Raw genomic sequence first — 20,711 nt, 5'->3', positions numbered from 1 at the left:
AACCACAGCACTACTCTCCTCCTCCCCCGTCTCTCTCTCTCTCCTCCTCCCTTTATCTCTGGCTGCCTCTCCTCTCTTCTCCTCTCCTGTCCTCACCTTCAGTCCTGACGGAGAGGGAGGGAGGGGGAAGGGGAGGGGGGGAGGAGAGAGCGAGAGAGAGAGCGCGAGAGAGAGAGAGAGAGAGAGGGTGGAGGAACGGGCAATCCCTCTGTAATCTGCACACCTCCGCCTCCCAACCCCTGGCTTACAGTGTCACGGCAGGCTGGGCCAGCTGTTGCTTTGATTTGTGAGATATCGGTGGCGGGCTAGAGCACTGACAGAGGGGCACAGCGGTCTAAGGCACTGCATCTCAGTCCAAGAGGCGTCACTACGGGCCCTGGTTCGAATCCAGGCTGTATCACATCCGGCCGTGATTGGGAGTCCCACAGAGCGGCGCACAATTGGCCCAGCGTCGTCCACGTTTGGCCGGGTTTGGCTGTCATTGTAAATAAGAATTTGTTCTTAACTGACTTGCCTAGTTAAATAAAGGTGAAATATAAATATATATTTTTAAAGACAGACACATCCCCCCCCTCACAGTCTCACCCCACGACCCAGAGCTTGCCAGAATTGGAGAGGGGATTGGGGGTGGAGTGTGGGAGGGGCTACATCACGTAAACAAAGAGAGGACAAATACCCATACACACACACACACAGACAGTAATATACACACACTCACTCATAAACAAAAACACACTCGCATCCACATGGCGCTGAAATTCCTTTCATTTGCCTTTGATCCCGGGGATGATAGAGAGCGATTTACCTCCGAATGCCTGGCTGTTTCACCAAGCTAAACAGATTAATATCAACACCAGCGTTTAAACTGTCCAGATGGCTCCCAAAACAGGACCGCCACTGAACATCTGCCAAACACAGACTCACAACGGCACCGTAGGTCTGTGGGAGAGGCTACACTTGCAAGTTAAGAGAGTGAGTTGAGGGATATTAGGATTAAGAGTTTGGATCCCAGCTCGAGACACAGAATATACCGAGTGTATTTTTTACGTATGGCGTACAGCTGTGCACACACTCTGGAGTAGATTCTGTCTGAAGTGAACAGTGAGCTTCTCAGCAGGGAGGATTCCTGAAACACCGTCAGATTTACTGCTCATGTCTTCTAGTAACAACAACAGGTTAGCGGCCCAGTAAATCTAGAATGTCTTAAGTTTACAGGTACATTTTGACTATAACAAATCTCATTCCTGTTCCCTTGTAACTTGATTTGGTGGTGACACGTATGAAGGGAATGTAACCGTGTGGATCTGTGCTCTCTTCCTTCAGGACCAAAGACTCGGAGAGAGACGGGCACCACCCGGAGCACCTGGCCAAGCGACCCTGCACCATCAGCCCCAGCCAGCGCTTCAGCCCCAGCACTGGCCTGCCAGCCCACCCGCCCCCCAACGGCCTGCCCACGCACCCCCCCAACGGCCTGTCTCACCCCAACCCCCCTGCCCCCCAACACTACCGTCTGGAGGACATGGCTCTGGCCCACCACTACCGCGATGCCTACCGCCACACAGCAGAGCACCGCGAGGCTCGGGACAGGCACCGGCAGACAGGTGAGAGGGGGAGGGAATGAGAAAGGGGCGAGGGAGGGATGAGGGAGAGAGAGAGAGCGAGAGAGAGGGCCTCATGGCGTCTCTAAAGAACAATGAGAGGTTGTCACAGTTTGGTGTTAAATCCCCAAGGTAGTGCATCTATAAAAAGCCTATAGTGACACATGCTTGGGTATGTCCTCCTAGGAATCCATATGCGTCGTCCCTCGGTTAGAGCCGCAATGGCTCACACTGTATAAGGAAGTGTTTGAGCCCCAATGTCCTGTATGTGGAGGAGACTGGAGCCAGAATGGCTCATATGTGGGGATGGTGCTTAAGTGCTGAACGCGGGACTGTGTGTTTGTGTTTCAGCCGTGCATGGAGCACGCCAGGAGGAAGTGATCGATCACCGCCTGACAGATCGGGAGTGGGCCGAGGAGTGGAAGCACCTCGATAATGTACGTGTTGCTGGGGTAGGGCTCCCCGGTTTTATCCTAATATCTCCCTAATATCTCCCATCCAACAAAGAAGTGAGTAGTACAAATCTTTCAAGCTCTCAGTGCTGTAGATTATATGAAAGGAGGTGGGACGAGGGGAGACAGGGTGCTGCTGACAGGTTTAAGAACCGAAACCTCAGCGGAGTTTGCATTTGATGGACAGCTGACCTTAGGGGGACTGTGGAGGCTTGTGTCCATGTCAGGAATGGACAGCCGAGGCCTCTCTGGCCAGCGTACAAAGACTGGAGCAAGCACTCTGAGCTCCCCTTACCTTTACCAAGGCTGGAACACTCGCTAATACACACACACACGCATGCACGCCACGCACGCGCACACACACACACACACACACACACACAAACTCAGGCACTAAAAAGGGCCACAGATGGAGCGAGGGACCCAGTAGAGGACAGCTCCAGCTGGGGAGAGCAGCTGAGACAAGGGCTGCAGTCATGGAGCGAACTGGCCTGTGCTGGGCCTCTGCCAAATTAGAAACACTCTACTGAAATAAATATAGATAACAGAGAGAGGGAGAGAGAGAGAGAGAGAGAGAAGGAGAGAAGGAGGTGGAGAAAGAGAGAGAGAAGCAGGCAGAGAGAGAGATATTTAATGGAAGGAAGGGGGTGAAGGTAAAAAGCATTTTGCAGACCGGGGGTTGAAGGAGGCATAGGGCAAAGGCAGAAAGAGAAACAATGTTGAGAGAGAGAACGAGAGTTAGTGAAGAATAATATAAAGAGGAAGGCAAGGGGAGGAGGTGTGGGTGAAAGGCTTTAGCAGACAGGGGCTTGGAGGGAGCACAGGGGTGGAATGAATTGGTTAGGCCTTTTCCATCAGTAGCACAGCTGTTACAGCCATTTTTACTTCACTGCTCTGTATAACCACTCAACCTCATTCACACACACACACACACACACACACACACACACACATACACATACTCAGCACCGCTGGCTCTCGCTGCTAAAACGGGGACAGGGTCACACACTCAGGAGTGCTCCTGAGAAAGTTTTGTTGCACCTAAGCAGCAAAAAATGATTCTAGAGCGACTGGAAGAAAATCAGTCAAATTACCGCCAATGAAAATGCTCTCATACAATTTCACATCTTGATAAAGGTTAGGGCTGATTGTGTTTTTTCATAGCCTAATTTCAGAATGTGCACTATACAGTACTTCCGATTAATACTGCGACCCTGATTTAACGGTGGACTTTTAGGTGCAGAGGCTCTGCCACTCTTTAGCACCACCGAGAGCAGCTGCCTGTTGTCAGAGTCTGAACTGTAGGAGAGTAAATCAGAGAGTAGAGCGGCACTCTGATCATGTCTCCCCCTCCCTCCCTCCTTCCCTCCTCCTCCCCCCTGCAGCTGCTCAACTGCATCATGGACATGGTGGAGAAGACACGGCGGTCTCTCACGGTGCTGCGGCGTTGCCAGGAAGCCGACCGCGAGGAGATGAACCACTGGATCCGGCGCTACAGCGACGTGGAAGATATGAAAAAAGGTGGGAGCAACGGACAGCCACGCCCTCCTCCTCCTCCTCTACCTCTACCTCCTCACAACTCCTCCTCCAACACTCCTAACAACGTCGAGACACAGCAGCCCATAGGTACTTCCACTGCTGCAGACACCAGCACCACCAGGCCTCCAGCATGGCCTCACTCCACACTGTCACTCACTCTGTGTGTTCTGTCTGCTCTGAGGAAAGAGGAGAGCATGCTGGCATTGCATGGCCACAGAGACATTGGGCTGGGGGATGACATGAAATGTTACAAAGCAAAACGAAGCTCAAGTTTGAGTGTGTTCATGTGGTTGGGACGCAGGGGGCTGAATCCTAACTAGAGATCTATGCATGTAGCTTGGATTTTTGGGTAAACCATGCACTGACGTTAGTGGGAAATCTGTGCAGAAATATTGAGTAATTTTCAGTTAGGATTTGGCTCATAAAGTGTGTGTGTGTGTGTGTGTGTGTGTGGAGAGTGGTAGACTGACTGATGTTCTGGTCTGGATTGTGTTTCAGAGATTCATAGGGACTTCCTGCACAGACCTGCGTCTGGCTACCTACCTGAGGAGATCTGGAGGAAAGCTGGTGAGTAACCACACGTCCGTCCTGACTGAACTGTCTCCCGTCACCCTCACGGCAACCGCCACTGCAGATAGCCCTGCCTCTCCTGTTACCATAGTTACGTAAGGACAGGGATGGGATTGGAGGGCCTGTGACTGTCATGTGTGTCATTAGGGCTAAGAACGTTCCACCTTTAACCTGCTATGAATGGCGACTGCAGTTCAGCTGCAGTGAAAATGCACTAACCAACCTGGCGCTGTTCAGAGCAGCGCATGCAGCAGAGGTGGGGCCTGCAGCTTCACTGGGGAGAGGGAGGACGAGGAGGGATTTCCTCTGCTTAGTTCATATAATACTGCTTTTCATTGTGACAGCTTTTAACTCATTGTTTTAAGTATAGTTGAACCAGTCAAATCAATTGCGTTCTAGTAACTGTTGGCAATCTGGGACCAAGCCCCTTAGTCAGACTAATGACTGTCGCCATCATACGCAGGGCAGTCTGATTCCGTTATATGTAGCAGGGGTGGGTTAGCGTGTTGCAGTGCCTGTGCCTTATATAGCTAGCATATCCCAAATGGAGTCAGTTATGACGCAGCCTTGGTCCCACTGAGTACCAACACAATTAGGATGCAGTCATATTCAAAAACTGTGGGGGAAAGATGCTGCTGCCTGCGAGAGAATGTGCTGCATTTTCACCAGCAGGAGAACTATTTTCATTTACAGTTGTTTTTCATACAGGTGCTACAAGTATCCCACTCTCCCCAGCACTGAAACAACTCCAAAACAAGCAGGGTGAGTATGACAGCCCCCCCCCCACCTCTGTCCTATTACCACTGTTCCCTCAGCAAACAGCATAACTGCAGTCCATCTCTTTCATTAGAAAAAGACACGTATTCTCTGGTGTCGGTCGGGTTGAGAGACTCTGCCGCCTTGAAAGGCAAGATCTGAAGTGTGAAACAGAAACACCTGCCGGATCCCTCCGGAATTAAAACGTTAATATTGCTGCCCCTCCGTGTTTTGCATTAAGTGCTAATTGTCCTAGCATCTGCTCTGCAGGCTCCTTGATAAGAATTAATTACATTTGTAAACTAACCGTAGTGATGCATGCATTAAGCCTGATAATTGAGCAGCAGAGGACTGTACCGATAGTTAGGAGAAGGCATGCGCCTTTAAGAAGGGAAGAAATGTAGAACTGAAATGGTGGATGAAGGTAGAGACGGGCAGGATGAAAAAAGCCAGGGAAGAAGACGTGTGCGGGAGGTGTTGAGAGGATAAACGGAATACAAACTACTTCTCTAGTTTCTGAGCAGAGGAGACAGACTCGCACACACAAAGACACGCACGCACACACACACACACACACACATCCTCATATTCAGCACATACACACGGGACTAGCCGCCCAGCCCCCGTACCCCAGCTCAACACAGCAGCCCTAGACAGCTGGACCAGAGAGGGAGAAATGGCTCATCTCCTTTATACCGACTGACTGGAAGAATGAGAGGGAGAATAGGGAGGCTCTCACGTCATGTCTGTGTGTAGAAGGGAGACGAATCTAGTAATACAACTTCCCCTCGTTTTGGTTGTACAAGGCATTTACTTATCCCATATACTGTGTCAGTTGACAGTTTGATATGATATTTTTCATGGTCATAAAATATCCATTTGGTGATTGAACATGAGGATTTAATTAGTTGGATTATGCGGGGCAGCTGTTTTCTCTCGGCAGAATTCTGCAAGAGCTAAAACTAAATGAATCTCTGATGTTGTGTTATGGTCTCCTTGTAACATGACGAAACTAATGAGAGGGATTGTGATTCCTTCCTAGCCGGATTACCACTGTCTTCTAATCAGAACCAGCCTTAGCGTCTATTTTGGACTCGTGTCTGTAAAGGAGTTCACACACCGGACTTCTCTAAAAACACTGCCTATTCACTCACATGAGTTGGCATTTGTAGAACAAAGGCCAGGGGATAGGACCTCTACCACAGTTAGCAAAGTTATGCATCAATGGCACAGAAGCCATTTTCACTCCTCAGTTCTTACGTCTGTTTCTTTGTTCATTCACTCGGATTTCTTTTCATCAAAAGCAGAGAGTCACAGAGTACTGGGTTAATAGGCAAGTTTACGAACAAAGTTTGGAGACATCTGCTGGTGTCAGCTCTGGAAATGATTGTTACCAGACGTCTTTTAATTCATTATTAACAGGCTTCTTTTTCCCGACAAAATGCTTTAAATCTTGGATGATATGCATCTGTTTGCCGAGATAATACAAATGGAGCGCTTAGAGTGCCTCAATAAAGGATGACAGAGTAGGAGCGGTCATGGGGACTGACGTCTCTCTCTCTCTCTCTCTCTCTCTCTCTCTCTCTCTCTCTCTCTCTCTCTCTCTCTCTCACACTCTCACACTCTCTCTCTCTCTCTCTCTCTCACTCTCTCACTCTCTCTCTCTCTCACACTCTCTCTCTCTCACTCTCTCTCACTCTCTCTCTCTCTCTCTCTCTCTCTCTCTCGCTCTCTCTCCACAGAGGAGGCAGTGAACGAGGTGAAGAGGCAGGCCATGTCGGAGCTACAGAAGGCTGTGTCGGACGCTGAGAGGAAGGCCCATGAGATGATCTCCGCTGAGAGGTCCAAGATGGAGAGGGCGCTGGCCGAGGCCAGGAAACAGGCCTCTGAGGATGCACTGACCGTCATCAACCAGCAGGAGGACTCCAGCGAAGTGAGCATCACAGCCTTATCGCCCACACACACACAGACACACAAACACACACACACACCCCCATGCCCCCACACTATCCTACATACACTCTTAAGTTTTCCACACACTTAACATGCGTAGAGCTACGTGCACGCAACGTAGCTCTACAAAGAGTTTTTATAACTAAACCAAGATAGACCACAGCCTATCATTTCAAACGGAAACAAATGAGTCATAGTGGGCAGAGCCAAGCACGAGCTAGCGAGATCCTATAACTCAATTCGCCTTTGCACTCCTAAACAACGCAATTATTTTAAACTTTGGCAAAGGATAAAGTCTACAAAACTTAGTCCACTCTGTTCGTAACAGATTCTAGTTTTGGGAAAAGAAAAACTGTATTGAGATCAAATGTTTCATCGATGAGAAAATGTGCAGAATGTCGGCCAAAATCCACCTCGTTCCATCTTCTCCCACTGCTGGCCACTGAGCTTCCTCTCAATACCATATTTGGTAGTGAGTAGAAACGCCAAGTGGATACTTCACATTTATACATCCGGTGAAATATCTGTCTCATTGTTCAATCTGTGCTTTTAGCTTCCCACGTCACAATGTGAAATAATCTGATTTATAATGAATTAATAAGCCCTGGCAAATATTCTTATACTTGCCTCTGTAACCTACAAAATGATCCCAATTTGATATACCGCTTCAATGTATTCACTCCCATATCAGCTAAAAATAGAATGGGGGGGGGGGGGGGTTCTAATAAGGCTATAATGTTGTTTGGTTTATTGTTTGAACAGTCGCTGAGATTATACTAATTTATCAATGCTACTTTGATGCATAGCCTATAGAGGAACCGGGCGAGCTTCTTTGCCTACTGCCCCCATGACTACGCAAGGAATGATACAGCGCGTTACAAGGAGGCACTACAAGGAGCCACCCCTTTTGTGATGAAAGACGACATTGCTACATTCCACTACGCCCCGTAGGATCTGTCTCCGTAGAGTATAAATAGTCCTTATGAAAAAAAGATGCCATCTAGAACCCTAAAAGGGTTTAGGAACCCTTTTAGGAACCCTTTTTGGTTCCAGTTAGGACCCTGTTGGCTCCAGGTGGAACACAGAGGGTTCTACATGGAACCAAAAACAGCCGGAGAACCCTTTTGGAACCCTTTTTTCTAAGAGTGTACCCCATGCCCCACACCCTGTGCCCTCTAACATACCACAGCACAGCAGCAGGCATAAAGAGAGATACACTCCTCACCCTACTGTCAGTAAACACAGGCACACACTGCTGCACTGCATCACAAAGCACACTCACAATCAATCGTGTCACCTCAACACACCAACCACCCGTTTTACATAACAAACTGTCACACAGCTAACCCATTTATTTTAGACCTCACAGTAACACTTCCTCAAAATAGAAATTTTACACACACCTTCTCTTCACATTACTTACTGTCACACACACTTCATAACATGCCCCCCCCCCCCCGACCCACCACCAGCATTTGCATCTCAGTAAGCTCATTCACCAGTTCTATACAAGCCAGAGTCCTAAATACAATGTGTGTGTGTTCGAGCTACACAGACAGGTTCTGCACAGAGCAACAGATTTTCACAGTGCCTGGAGAAGTGTTTAACCTATCAGTTCTCTATCAAAATCCCATATTCTGCACAGAATGTGTATATCTTAAACAGGACACTGTCTGGTTGTGGTGTTAATGTGAGCCACAGTCAACACCATGTTTTCATTTCATTAGTAAAGATTGACTCCAGCCGCCTGTCTGAATAACAGCATTCACAAGCGGATGGTTGGAGTAACAGTGTCAGGGCCAGCACAGGAGAAGACAGGACAGGACAAGACAGGACAGTCCACCTAGTGGTTTGGGACATTTGTAGCCCCAGAAAATAAATGTGGGAATATGTTGCCCATAAAATTAAATAACTCACCTGTTGATAGCATGACAGTATTTGATAAGTGGTAACAATGATATTTGTATAATAATATAACAGGTTGACGACCAGAGATTTATTTTATCAACTCTATGCCTTCTTCCCACTGTCTCTCCAGAGCTGCTGGAACTGTGGACGCAAGGCCAGTGAGACGTGCAGCGGCTGCAACACGGCACGCTACTGCGGCTCCTTCTGCCAGCACAAAGACTGGGAGAAGCACCACCACGTCTGTGGCCAGGGTCTACAGGGCCTCCCCGGGGGCAGCAGTGTTCCTCTGGGCACCCCCTCCTCCAGCGCACCCCCTACACACTCAGAGAGCACCCCCCCTGGTCCACTCTCCCTGCCCGGCCAGACCAGCGGTGGTGGGGGAGGCAGTCTCTCCGGGAGTCCTAAGGAGGCTAGCTCCAGCAGTGCCTCACGCTCCACCACCCCAGCGACCCCTGCACTGCTGGACGCCACCTCTCGCTGACCCCGCCCTGCCACGCCCTGCCACGCCCAGTCACTCCCACTGATGCTACAGTACAGCTGCCATCCATCCTAAATGAACAGAGGAATCTCCATCGATCGCACTGCACCCTTTCCTTCTTTTGTACGGCATCTGTAGTGGTCCTACCGTGAATACTGCACCGTTGACTACTTCTTAGCTACCCGAAGGCCTCGTTTTCTCAACTCCTCAACCTCCCCCCAAAAATCGTTCTGACTGTCTCTCAGCCGCACAGACTTTCTCTCTGTCAAACTCGAAACTAGTCAAGGGGTCCACTGTTGTGTTTAGCATGGCTAGGGCTTAATTTACTGAATGCTCAAAATAAACCAATGCGGAAGCAGAACTTCCCATCTATTACAACAACAACAAAAAACACACCAGACTTGGTTATTGAACTCTGATAATGTCGTGTGAAGATAAGCATTGTTATATGCCAGACCAACACGTGGCCTCAGTAACATAAGCCCAGTCAATGCTGTGTATGTCGGGGGCTTGCATTGCATGAGACCCGTTATGGTACCACACTTATTGTGAAGAAGAGATATCTGAATTTAGCACTTGGAGAGGATTTCCCTTTAACGCAGCAGGAGTGGGATGACTCTTAACCCCCAGCATGTGCACTAACAGCCCAGACCTCTGAGAGATGGATAGATAGATGCGTCTATAGAACAGGCTCCTCTGTGTCCTGGGCCATGGACATGTCCTGATTGAGGTCCCCTATCTAAGAAGCCAGACACCAGTCCGGAAACCCCTGTTCTGATGTAGGAGAGGGGATAAGATACACTCATGGTGCAATTTTTTTTTCCCCCTCAGAAACTCTTCCATAATACGGCTAATTATTTATCTAATGATTCATTTTTGGGCTTTAAGGAAGACAAAGAAAAGTCCAAATATTCTAAACAAATAATAATAAGAAAAATAATTTTAAAAAAAAGTGAACTACCTTGCTAGCGAGCCAAGAAAATGACACCGGACTCACCTCTCTGTACCGATGTGAACCCAAATGAATTCAAAGAAGGAAAAAACATGATCCAAACCTTTTTATTACACTGCCAAAGTTACTAAGAGACAAGGAGAAGCACTCATCTTGTAACCAAACGCAAGCAACTTCACCTCCTCAGCAGCAAAGCTCTGGGAGATAAAGCCTGTAGAGCAACAACAGGAGTCACACTAAAACTCTATATTGAGTGTACTGTAGCTGGCCTCTGTCAGCCTGAAAATACCCACAGTGATCCACAGAGAGAGAAATCCAGAGCAAACATTTGAAACGCCTGCCACAATAGACAATTGAAATGGAAGGACGAACCACTGAATGTGACAGTGATTTATGTAAATGGCAACGGAATGGACAAAGAAGCAGCTACTTGGCCTCAAAAAGAAGATGAAAGGCATTGGAACTGCCAAAAATAACCTCAAAAAAACTGAGAACCTGTCCAAGCAAGCATTGTACAGTACGGACAAGACTTTTGTTCCTAATTATGTTTTTTTTTCAACTCTATCAAGAGGATACATTTCAGTGAGTCGTACCTTTTCACCCTCTTTTTCCAAAGCATGACAAACAGACTAACGAGCCTCATAAGCGGTGTAGACTCAGTTCTCTTCTCTCTCTCTTTCTACCTCCCCCCCACTTTCCTGTATGTTCCTCCCTAAAACTCTCTCGTTCCTCTGTCAACCCTACCCCCTTTGGACATAACCTCTGAGCAGATATCTGGGAAGGGATCAAACCTGCTTGTAGATATTCCTTTCTTTGTTTCTCGATAAAAAAAATGTGTCTCTGTCTCTGGTGTCCACCTGTGCTGCCCTTGTGCGTTTTCAGAAAGAGGGACTTTTCTTCTTTTTAAGTTTGGACAAAACATTGAAGCAGGAGCAAAGACTCTAGGAGAGAAACCCCATGTTGTACTTATCGTTCAATTTGTTGTATCTTTATCAATGAAAAGAAAATCCTCTTGTAGAATATTTTATATTGCTCGCATTGTAAGACAGTGAGAGGACAGAGGTGCAATATGAAGAGAATTCAGCTACTGGGTGGAACCTCAGCAACTACCCATAGGGGGTCATATAATATAGATACATATAAATATATTTAAAATAACATCAGTAACTTAATGTGAATGTACATAGTATTTAAAGAGGTCCAAAAATGTGTTTGCCAAATAACAGAAACCTTGAAAGTAATGTACAATGTCCAGAATATGATTTCTTTCCAGTTCATTTTTTTAATCAAAGGAATTTTCATTTCTCATAAATCCTTATTTTCTACCAGATTAGCAAAATCTGTTGAGTGTGTAATCTCAAAAAGATGTTGTGAGGAGGGATGTTGGCAGCGATAGTGGTTTTCTTCTGGAGTCACAGTTCTTATAGCTCCCCCTATGATTGATGGCGGCGTACTCCACTGACTCCCTTCAAGAGGAGCCAGCTATAGCTCTCATGACAGGCCCAAGATGATGGTTTTAAAGAGGAGAAAGAGAGGCTTATCACACATTGATTCTAAAAGCGTCCTAGCATGAGGCTAAATTACTCCCCTACTCTGGATATTGGATTCAGAACGCAAGAACTTGTGCCCAAAAAGTTATCTGTATCTGTGTGAAACATTGCCATCCATTGGGCTGAAGTGCCACTGCAGTGGGCCACACTGAAAACCCTGTGGGCTGCCCTCAAAAAAAAAAGCCAACACACTGGTCTGGAAGTCTGAAGCTTAACCTAACCATGATACTGCCCAATCCTTTCCACTGGTTATTTTTTCTTACTCTGTCCATAGATTAGTTTGTGAAGATGCAGTCTCAGTCATTTTGTCCTCGTGTAGCTTTAGGATCCTAGCAAGGCAAAAAGGACTCAGAACCTGGGAGAGTTGGAACAGATGTCTTCACAATCACAGGCTAACAAGGAGGAATGCCATCTCATACAGTAATGTCATCACAAGCTATAAGTTAAAACATCGTTAAGTTAGAATTACAGGCTCAAATGGCTTTCAAACATAGCATTAAATAGGGACTGTACCTGCCATGTTAAAATGAATGATGTAATAATCCCGAACCAATTGGCCACATAACTCTAAAATGGACCAAGCTTTTGTGTTGTTTTATGTTCTACTGTTACAGGTATGGTCTGCCAGACTCTTTCACATTTAAAACCCAGAGTGACATATTGACGCAGAAACGATTAGACGTCAATTAGCATTGACAGTGTTGTTTAATTTATCACATATGTACATGATCTATTTTCCTATATGTCCGTATCAAAAAGTAATATATAAATCGGTCAAGTGTGATAAGCTGCGAGGTACCCTGCATCTGCGTGTATATGTGTGTCGTGTGTTATTACCGGTGTATTGAAACGACTTCAGCCTGTTTGTGTTTCTAAACCTCTTCAGCCCTCTGCTCTTTAACCCCCACCTGAACATCCCTCCTGTCTCCTGACCCACCACAAGCTACCTCCTGTGACCTTGCAGCACATGACTGGGAGAGGTCACTGAGCTTTGGGAGCAGGGCTGCGAGCAGACATGCAAACTCACACAAACATCAGAGCAAATAGGAAACAAACCCGAAAGGTCTAATACTGATTACTTTGCAATGTGTATATTTTCGCACCTCAACCTCTTGTCAGTCAGAAATAGTGATCAAATGAGGAACACTCAGATGATTTTGATTCTAGGACTCTCTACGTACACAACACTGTCCAGGGTTTGATATACAGTAATTCCTTCCATCCCCAAGCTGAACGTTAAACCATTACATTTGTAGTCCACAACAAATAAAAGCACAGACCAAAGTATTTCTGCACCGCGGTGGATTTTGAAATTGTGTCGAGAAAGACCAGAAATAAGGAGGCTTGAGGCCAACTATACCTGTTAACCAAAGTGTCTGAAATAAACACATGCTCAAAGCACAAGACAAAAACAAACAACCAATGCATCTGTGAAGGTGGAGATTTGTAGATTATTTATTCAAGCAATCAAAGCGCTTGTTTCTACATATCTAATGCCTCAGATAAGACTACAGAAACATCTCCGGAATGCGTAATGATTGCTTTGAGTTTTCTTCCTAAGCCTTGCTTACAGATGGAATAAACGCATGGTGTGTGTGTGTGTGTGTGTGTGTGTGTGTGTGTGTGTGTGTGTGTGTGTGTGTGTGTGTGTGTGTGTGTGTGTGTGTGTGTGTGTGTGTGTGTACTTGTTTTTCTCTTTTCACAGTTTCTCTGTACAAACTACTTGAACCTTCAGAGCTTTAATGAAACATCTCAGTCAGAATAATGGCAGAGAATTCTAAAGATGTAGCAGTGCACTGAGAGGGAAATACAGAGTGAACTCACCCACCATATTATCCACAACATTACCATAGGTTTTGACGACATTTCAATACACATTATCCTTTAATGCTCTCTGTGTGCTTTGCTTGTCTGCGAATCAACCCTGAAACACAATAACTCTTTCATTTGTCACAACTTGTGGCAAATACTATTTTTATTGACCAAAAAAAAAAAATGTTAGTTTGTAATATCTATCACACCATCTCTCTCTTTCTCTGCTGTCACTTCTTTAGCCCAGCATTGGGGCACATGTTCTTTGGGCAGGTCTATACAGGGATTGATGCTGTTGGACATTTGGCCATGTAAGCTGTCACTGAAAGGACAGCTCAAGTAGAGTTAGCATGCTGAGTTCCTGTTCTGTGTGACCCACTGGAGAGAAAGACAACTAATTCTCTTTTTTTATGGCCAGACAAGGTCAACAAGGTTCCTAAAGTGGTATGGGCTCTGAGGAAAGGATTCACGTTCTGGACATGGAATAATGGAAGACCAACTGTGTGTGGAGTGTTCTATTTCATTCATGCCCTGTGATGACTCATGTCATAATGGGGTATTAGGAGGACTGTTCCTGCCTCTGATGTAAAATCTACATAGCCTGGAGGTCTTTGCCTCTTATATATAGATAAAGACTGTCATTCATTCACACATACAGACCACTTTCTTATCACTTTAGGTTTTTATTACAGCATACATGAAGAGGGCAAATTCTGTGTTTTCGATGGCAAATACTAGCATGTTGGCATCAGCCTCTCCCTAACCATTTACCACCTTTCTGTCAATGGAGTTTCCTGGCTCATCTGATTTTAGCGATTGATTGCCCTGTAAAGCCCGCACTGATACAAAGCTGAGATGGCAAAAGTGGATACAGCTCTTGGTCTCCCCAAGCTATGGTAGGGATGAAAGTGTTGTTTTTTGTTGTTGTTACATTATTACTTCAAGACAAACAAAGACTTGGTTTTATATGTGTAGGGAAGCATTATATACTGTATTGTGCAATACATTATTACAGAAAAAAAATGTTTCTGTAGGAAAGGTTGGCGCTTTGAAGAAAAATGTATTTTCCTCTTTAAGGGTCCTATTACCATTCTTTAGATGAAGTGAACTGTGCCAGAAGAATTTAATTCTGATTTTATTTATTTATTGCATGCTTTCCTTCCCTTTTTGCTATTCCCCTTCTTTAATTGTGCGCTATGTTGGATGTGTGAAGCTGTAAACATTCTAATTCAGGTTATTGTCTGTGTTGAGCTATGTAACTGCGTAATTAAAAATGAAATGAAATATCAAACATATTTCCTGATTTTCTGAGTCAAAGATCCTTATTTCAACGTCATAATGAAATACTGCTGCACAGGTAAGTTGGAAAATTGTATTTTGGCGTAGTGGTATTCAAAGTCGGGGTTGCGACCAGGAACTGCATTGGAGTCAACAAAATGTAAATACACTGAACAGAAATATAAACGCAACATGTAAAGTGTTGGTCCCATGTTTTAAGATCCCAGAAATGTTCCTTACCCACAATAAGCTTACAGTGGGGCAAAAAAAGTATTTAGTCAGCCACCAATTGTGCAAGTTCTCCCACTTAAAAAGATGAGAGAGGCCTGTAATTTTCATCATAGGTACACTTCAACTATGACAGACAAAATGAGAGAAAAAATACAGAAAATCACATGGTAGGATTTTTAATGAATTTATTTGCAAATTATGGTGGAAACTAAGTATTTGGTCAATAACAAAAGTTTATCTCAAAACTTTGTTATATACCCTTTGTTGGCAATGACAGAGGTCAAACGTTTTCTGTAAGTCTTCACAAGGTTTTCACACACTGTTGCTGGTATTTTGGCCCATTCCTCCATGCAGATCTTCTCTAGAGCAGTGATGTTTTGGGGCTGTTGCTGGGCAACACAGAGTTTCAACTCCCTCCTAAGATTTTCTATGGGGTTGAGATCTGGAGACTGGCTAGGCCACTCCAGGACCTTGAAATGCTTCTTACGAAGCCACTCCTTCGTTGCCCGAGCGGTGTGTTTGGGATCATTGTCATGCTGAAAGACCCAGCCACGTTTCATCTTCAATGCCCTTGCTGATGGAAGGAGGTTTTCACTCAAAATCTCACGATACATGGCTCCATTCATTCATTCCTTTACACGGATCAGTCGTCCTGGTCCCTTTGCAGAAAAACAGCCCCAAAGCATGATGTTTCCACCTCCATGCTTCTCAGTAGGTATGGTGTTCTTTGGATGCAACTCAGCATTCTTTGTCCTCCAAACACGACGAGTTGAGTTTTTACCAAAAAGTTATATTTTGGTTTCATCTGACCATATGACATTCTCCCAATCTTCTTCTGGATCATCCAAATGCTCTCTAGCAAACTTCAGACGGGCCTGGACATGTACTGGCTTAAGCAGGGGGACACGTCTGGCACTGCAGGATTTGAGTCCCTGGTGGCGTAGTGTGTTACTGATGGTAGGCTTTGTTACTTTGGTCCCAGCTCTCTGCAGGTCATTCACTAGGTCCCCCCGTGTGGTTCTGGGATTTTTGCTCACCGTTCTTGTGATCATTTTGACCCCACGGGGTGAGATCTTGCGTGGAGCCCCAGATCGAGGGAGATTATCAGTGGTCTTGTATGTCTTCCATTTCCTAATAATTGCTCCCACAGTTGATTTCTTCAAACCAAGCTGCTTACCTATTGCAGATTCAGTCTTCCCAGCCTGGTGCAGGTCTACAATTTTGTTTCTGGTGTCCTTTGACAGCTCTTAGTGTGACTGTATAAGGTTGTGGACAGGTGTCTTTTATACTGATAACAAGTTCAAACAGGTGCCATTAATACAGGTAACGAGTGGAGGACAGAGGAGCCTCTTAAAGAAGAAGTTACAGGTCTGTGAGAGCCAGAAATCTTGCTTGTTTGTAGGTGACCAAATACTTATTTTCCACCATAATTTGCAAATTAATTAATTACAAATCCTAAAATGTGATTTTCTCATTTTGTCTGTCATAGTTGAAGTGTACCTATGATGAAAATTACAGGCCTCTCTCATCTTTTTAAGTGGGAGAACTTGCACAATTGGTGGCTGACTAAATACTTTTTTGCCCCACTGTATGTCTCTCAAATGTTGTGCAATTTTGTTTATATCGCTGTTAGTGAGCATTTCTCCTTTGCCAAGATAATCCATCCACCTGACAGGTGTAGCATATCAAGAAACTGATTAAACAGCACAATCATTAAACAGGTGCACCTTGTGCTGGGGACAATAAAAAGTCACTAATATGTGCAGTTTTGTCACACAAATCAATGCAATAGATGTCTCAAGTTTTGACAGAGCGTGCAATTGGACCAGCCACGTGGACCTGCTGATGAAACTAGGTTTGCACAACCAAGGAATTTCTGGATAATCTGTCAGAAACCCTCTCAGGGAAGCTCATCTGTGTGCTTATCGTCCTCCACAAGGTTTGGACCTGACTGCAGTCCGGCGTCGTAACCGACTTAAGTGGGCAAATAATCACCTTCGATGGCCACTGGCACACTGGAGAAGTGTGCTCTTCATGGATTAATCACGGTTTCAACTGTACCGGGCAAATGACAGATGCCTCATAAGTCCTCAACTGGCAGCTTCATTAAATAGTACCCACAAAACACCAGTCTCAACGTCAACAGTGAAGAGGCAACTCTGGGATGCTGGCCTTCTAGGCAGAGTTCCTCTGTCCAGCGTCTGTGTTCTTTTGCCCATCTTAATCTTTTATTTTTATTGGCCAGCCTGAGATATGGCTTTTTCTTTGTAACTCTGCCTAGAAGGCCAGCATCCCGGAGTCGCCTCTTCACTGTTGACGATGAGACTGGTGTTTTGCGGGTACTATTTAATAAAGCTGCCAGTTGAGGACTTGTGAGTCGTCTGTTTCTCAAACTAGACACTCTAATGTACTTGTCCTCTTGCTCAGTTGTGCACCGGGGCCTCCCACTTGTCTTTCCATTCTGTTTAGAGCCAGTGTACGCTGCTCTGTGAAGGGTGAAGTACACAGCGTTGTACGAGATCTTCAGTTACTTGGCAATTTCTTGCATGGAATAGCCTTCATTTCTCAGAACAAGAATACACTGATGAGTTTCAGAAGAAAGGTCTTTGTTTCTAACAATTTTGAGCCTGTAATCAAACCCACAAATGCTGATGCTCCAGATACTCAACTAGTCTATAGACAGTTAGTTTGATTGCTATTTTAATCAGAACAACAGTTTTCAGCTGTGCTAATATAATTGCAAAAGGGTTGTCATGATCAATTAGCATTTTAAAATGATAAACTTGGATTAGCTAAGACAACGTGCCATTGGAACACAGGAGTGATGATTGCTGATAATGGGCCTCTGCACGCTTATGTAGATATTCCATAAAAAATCTGCCGTTTCCAGCTACAAAAGTCATATACAACATTAACAATGTCTACACTGTATTTCTGATCAATTTGATGTTATTTTAAATGGACAAAAAAAATGCTTTTCTTTCAAAAACAATGAGATTTCTAAGTGACCCCAAACTTCTTGTAAGGGTTTTCGCAGCGTGGTAAGTGTTCATGATGATTTTAATTAAAGAAAGCACTGAACACTGAATCAAAACAATAAACGATGACGTGAATTTACAAAATCGAAACAGTACCGTGTGGCCCAAACACTCACACGGAAACAAACACCCACAAAACCCAGGTGGAAAAAGGCTACCTAAGTATGATTCTCAATCAGAGACAACTAACGACACCTGCCTCTGATTGAGAACCATACTAGGCCGAACACAAAAACCAACATAGAAAACAAACATAGACTGCCCACCCCAACTCACACCCTGACCATACAAAAACAAAGACAAAACAAAGGAACTAAGGTCAGAACGTGACACTTCTGAACGGTAGTGTATATACAGTACCAGTCAAAAGTTTGGACACACCTACTCATTCAAGGTTTTTTAAATTCAATTTTTGACCAATTTCTCCATTGTAGAATAATAGTGAAGACATCAAAACTATGAAATAACACATATGGAATCATGTAGTAAGCAAAAAAGTGTTAAACAAATCAAAATATATTTTATATTTGAGGTTCCTCAAAGTAGCCACCCTTTGCCATGACAGTTTGCACGCTCTTGGCATTCTCTCAACCAACTTCATGAAGTTGGAATACATTTTAATTAACAGGTGTGCCTTGCTAAATGTTAATTTGTGGAATTTCTTTCCTTCTTAATGTGTTTGAGCCAATCAGTTGTGTTGTGACAAGGTAGGGTTGGTATACAGAAGATAGCCCTATTTGTTAAAAGACCAGGTCCATATTATGGCAAGAACAGCTCAAATAAGCAAAGGGAAACGACAGTCCATCATTACTTTAAGACATGAAGGTCAGTCAATCTGGAACATTTCAAGAACTTTTAAAGTTTTCTCAAGTGCAGTCGCAAAAACCATCAAGCACTATGATGAAACTGGCTCTCATGAGGACCGCCACATGAAAGGAAGACGCAGTTACCTCTGCTGCAGAGGATAAGTTCATTAGAGTTATCAGCCTCAGAAATTGCAGCCCAAATAAATGCTTCACAGTGTTCAAGTAACAGACACATCTCAACATCAACTGTTGAGATGAGTGTGAATCAGCGTGAATCAGTCCTTCATGGTTGAATTGCTGCAAAGAAACCACTACTAAAGGATACCGATAAGAAGGAAAGACTTGCTTGGGCCAAGAAACGTGAGCAATGGACATTAGATCGGTGGAAATCTGTCCTTTGGTCTGATGAGTCCAAATTTGCGATTTTTGGTTCCATCCGCTGTCTTTGTGAGACGCAGAGTAGGTGAACGGATGATCTCCGAATGTGTGGTTCCTACCCTGAAGCATGTAGGAAGAGGTGTGATGGTGTGGGGGTGCTTTGCTGGTGACACTGTCAGTGATTTATTTAGAATTCAAGGCACACTTAACCAGCAGGTCTACTACAGCATTCTGCAGCGATACCCAATCTGGTTAGCACTTTGTGGGACTATCATTTATTTTTCAACAGGACAATGACGCAACACACCTCCAGGCTGTGTAAGGGCTATTTGACCAAGAAGAAGAGTGATGGAGTGCTGCATCAGATGACCTGTCCTACACAATCACCCGACCTCAACCCAATTGAGTTGGTTTGGGATGAGTTGGACTGCAGAGTGAAGGAAAAGCAGCCAACAAGTGCTCAGCATATGTAAGGAACTCCTTCAAAACTGTTGGAAAAGCATTCTTCATGAAGCTGGTTGAGAGAATGCCAAGAGTGTGTAAAGCTGCCATGAAGGCAAAGGGTGACTACTTTGAAGAATATAAAATATTAAATATATTTTGATTTGTTTAACACTTTTTTGGTTAGTACATGATTCCATATGGGTTATTTCATAGTTTTAATGTCTTCACTATTATTCTACAGCGTAGAAAATAGTAAAAATAAAGAAAAACCTTTAAATAAGTTGGTGTGTCCAAACTTTTGACTGGTACTGTATATATAAAAGTATGGTGTGGGACAATAGGCCTATACAAACGTTTTTGAGAAAGATAATTTGATAAATATTTGTTTATTTTTGTTTTGATTAAGAGATGAAAATGCAATGAATTGAAGGTTATTTGGTGATGTAAAAATCGAAATTTACCCAATTATTTTATTTGGCATGGGGTGGGGTCACGCGAAATTCTTGGGGAAAAAATGGGGTCTCGGCTGAGTTTGAATGCCACTATAATCTGATAGACTTTAAAACGGGATTTGTAAAGGTAACGGTAAATGTACCAGTAGAAATATTAAAGTACACAACAGAAACATTAAAGTACACATGTGACTGAGTCCCAATAGGCTTAGGTTACTTCAGACATTTAGGCACCCTCCGTGGGTCGGACAACCGTTTGGTTAAGATTAACGTAAACCATAGACAAAGACCACAACAGGCTTTCTACTGTTATTTACATTATATTTCACATAGTCCATAGAGGGGGACAGTTGTGTACGGGCAGCATAAGGTATGGGCAGCATTTGGACAAGTCCCCTTATCCTGACATTGTAATCAATAGCAGTTCACATTGAAACCACACGAGAATGTATTTATTTGCATATATGAAAATAAAATTATACCATATAGATTTATTTTCATAAAATGCCAATCCAA

General features: G+C 44.5%; 1 protein-coding gene across 8 annotated transcripts in view; it reads left to right on the top strand.

The window, feature by feature from the left end:
* Positions 1 to 14,859, top strand: part of LOC110526302 (protein CBFA2T3) — a 65,550-nt gene extending 50,691 nt beyond the window's left edge. For 3 of the 8 annotated variants that reach the window (XM_021607131.2, XM_021607129.2, XM_036980644.1), the window contains 7 exons: positions 1,324 to 1,601; positions 1,950 to 2,050; positions 3,436 to 3,676; positions 4,088 to 4,156; positions 4,868 to 4,921; positions 6,658 to 6,848; positions 8,898 to 14,859. In XM_021607131.2, the coding sequence (XP_021462806.1) occupies positions 1,324 to 1,601; positions 1,950 to 2,050; positions 3,436 to 3,676; positions 4,088 to 4,156; positions 4,868 to 4,921; positions 6,658 to 6,848; positions 8,898 to 9,257 (1,294 nt within the window). In that variant the 3' untranslated portion in view covers positions 9,258 to 14,859. The remainder of the gene's footprint in view (positions 1 to 1,323; positions 1,602 to 1,949; positions 2,051 to 3,435; positions 3,677 to 4,087; positions 4,157 to 4,867; positions 4,922 to 6,657; positions 6,849 to 8,897) is intronic. The other 5 variants (XM_021607134.2, XM_021607132.2, XM_021607135.2 and 2 more) reach the window with 4 other exon arrangements.
* The last annotated feature ends 5,852 nt before the right edge of the window (positions 14,860 to 20,711 follow it).

The sequence above is a fragment of the Oncorhynchus mykiss genome, chromosome 6 (genome assembly GCF_013265735.2).
Source record: "Oncorhynchus mykiss isolate Arlee chromosome 6, USDA_OmykA_1.1, whole genome shotgun sequence".
NCBI lineage: Eukaryota > Metazoa > Chordata > Actinopteri > Salmoniformes > Salmonidae > Oncorhynchus > Oncorhynchus mykiss.
Note: the sequence above shows the minus strand (reverse complement) of the source record. Positions and strands in the feature narration are given on the sequence as shown.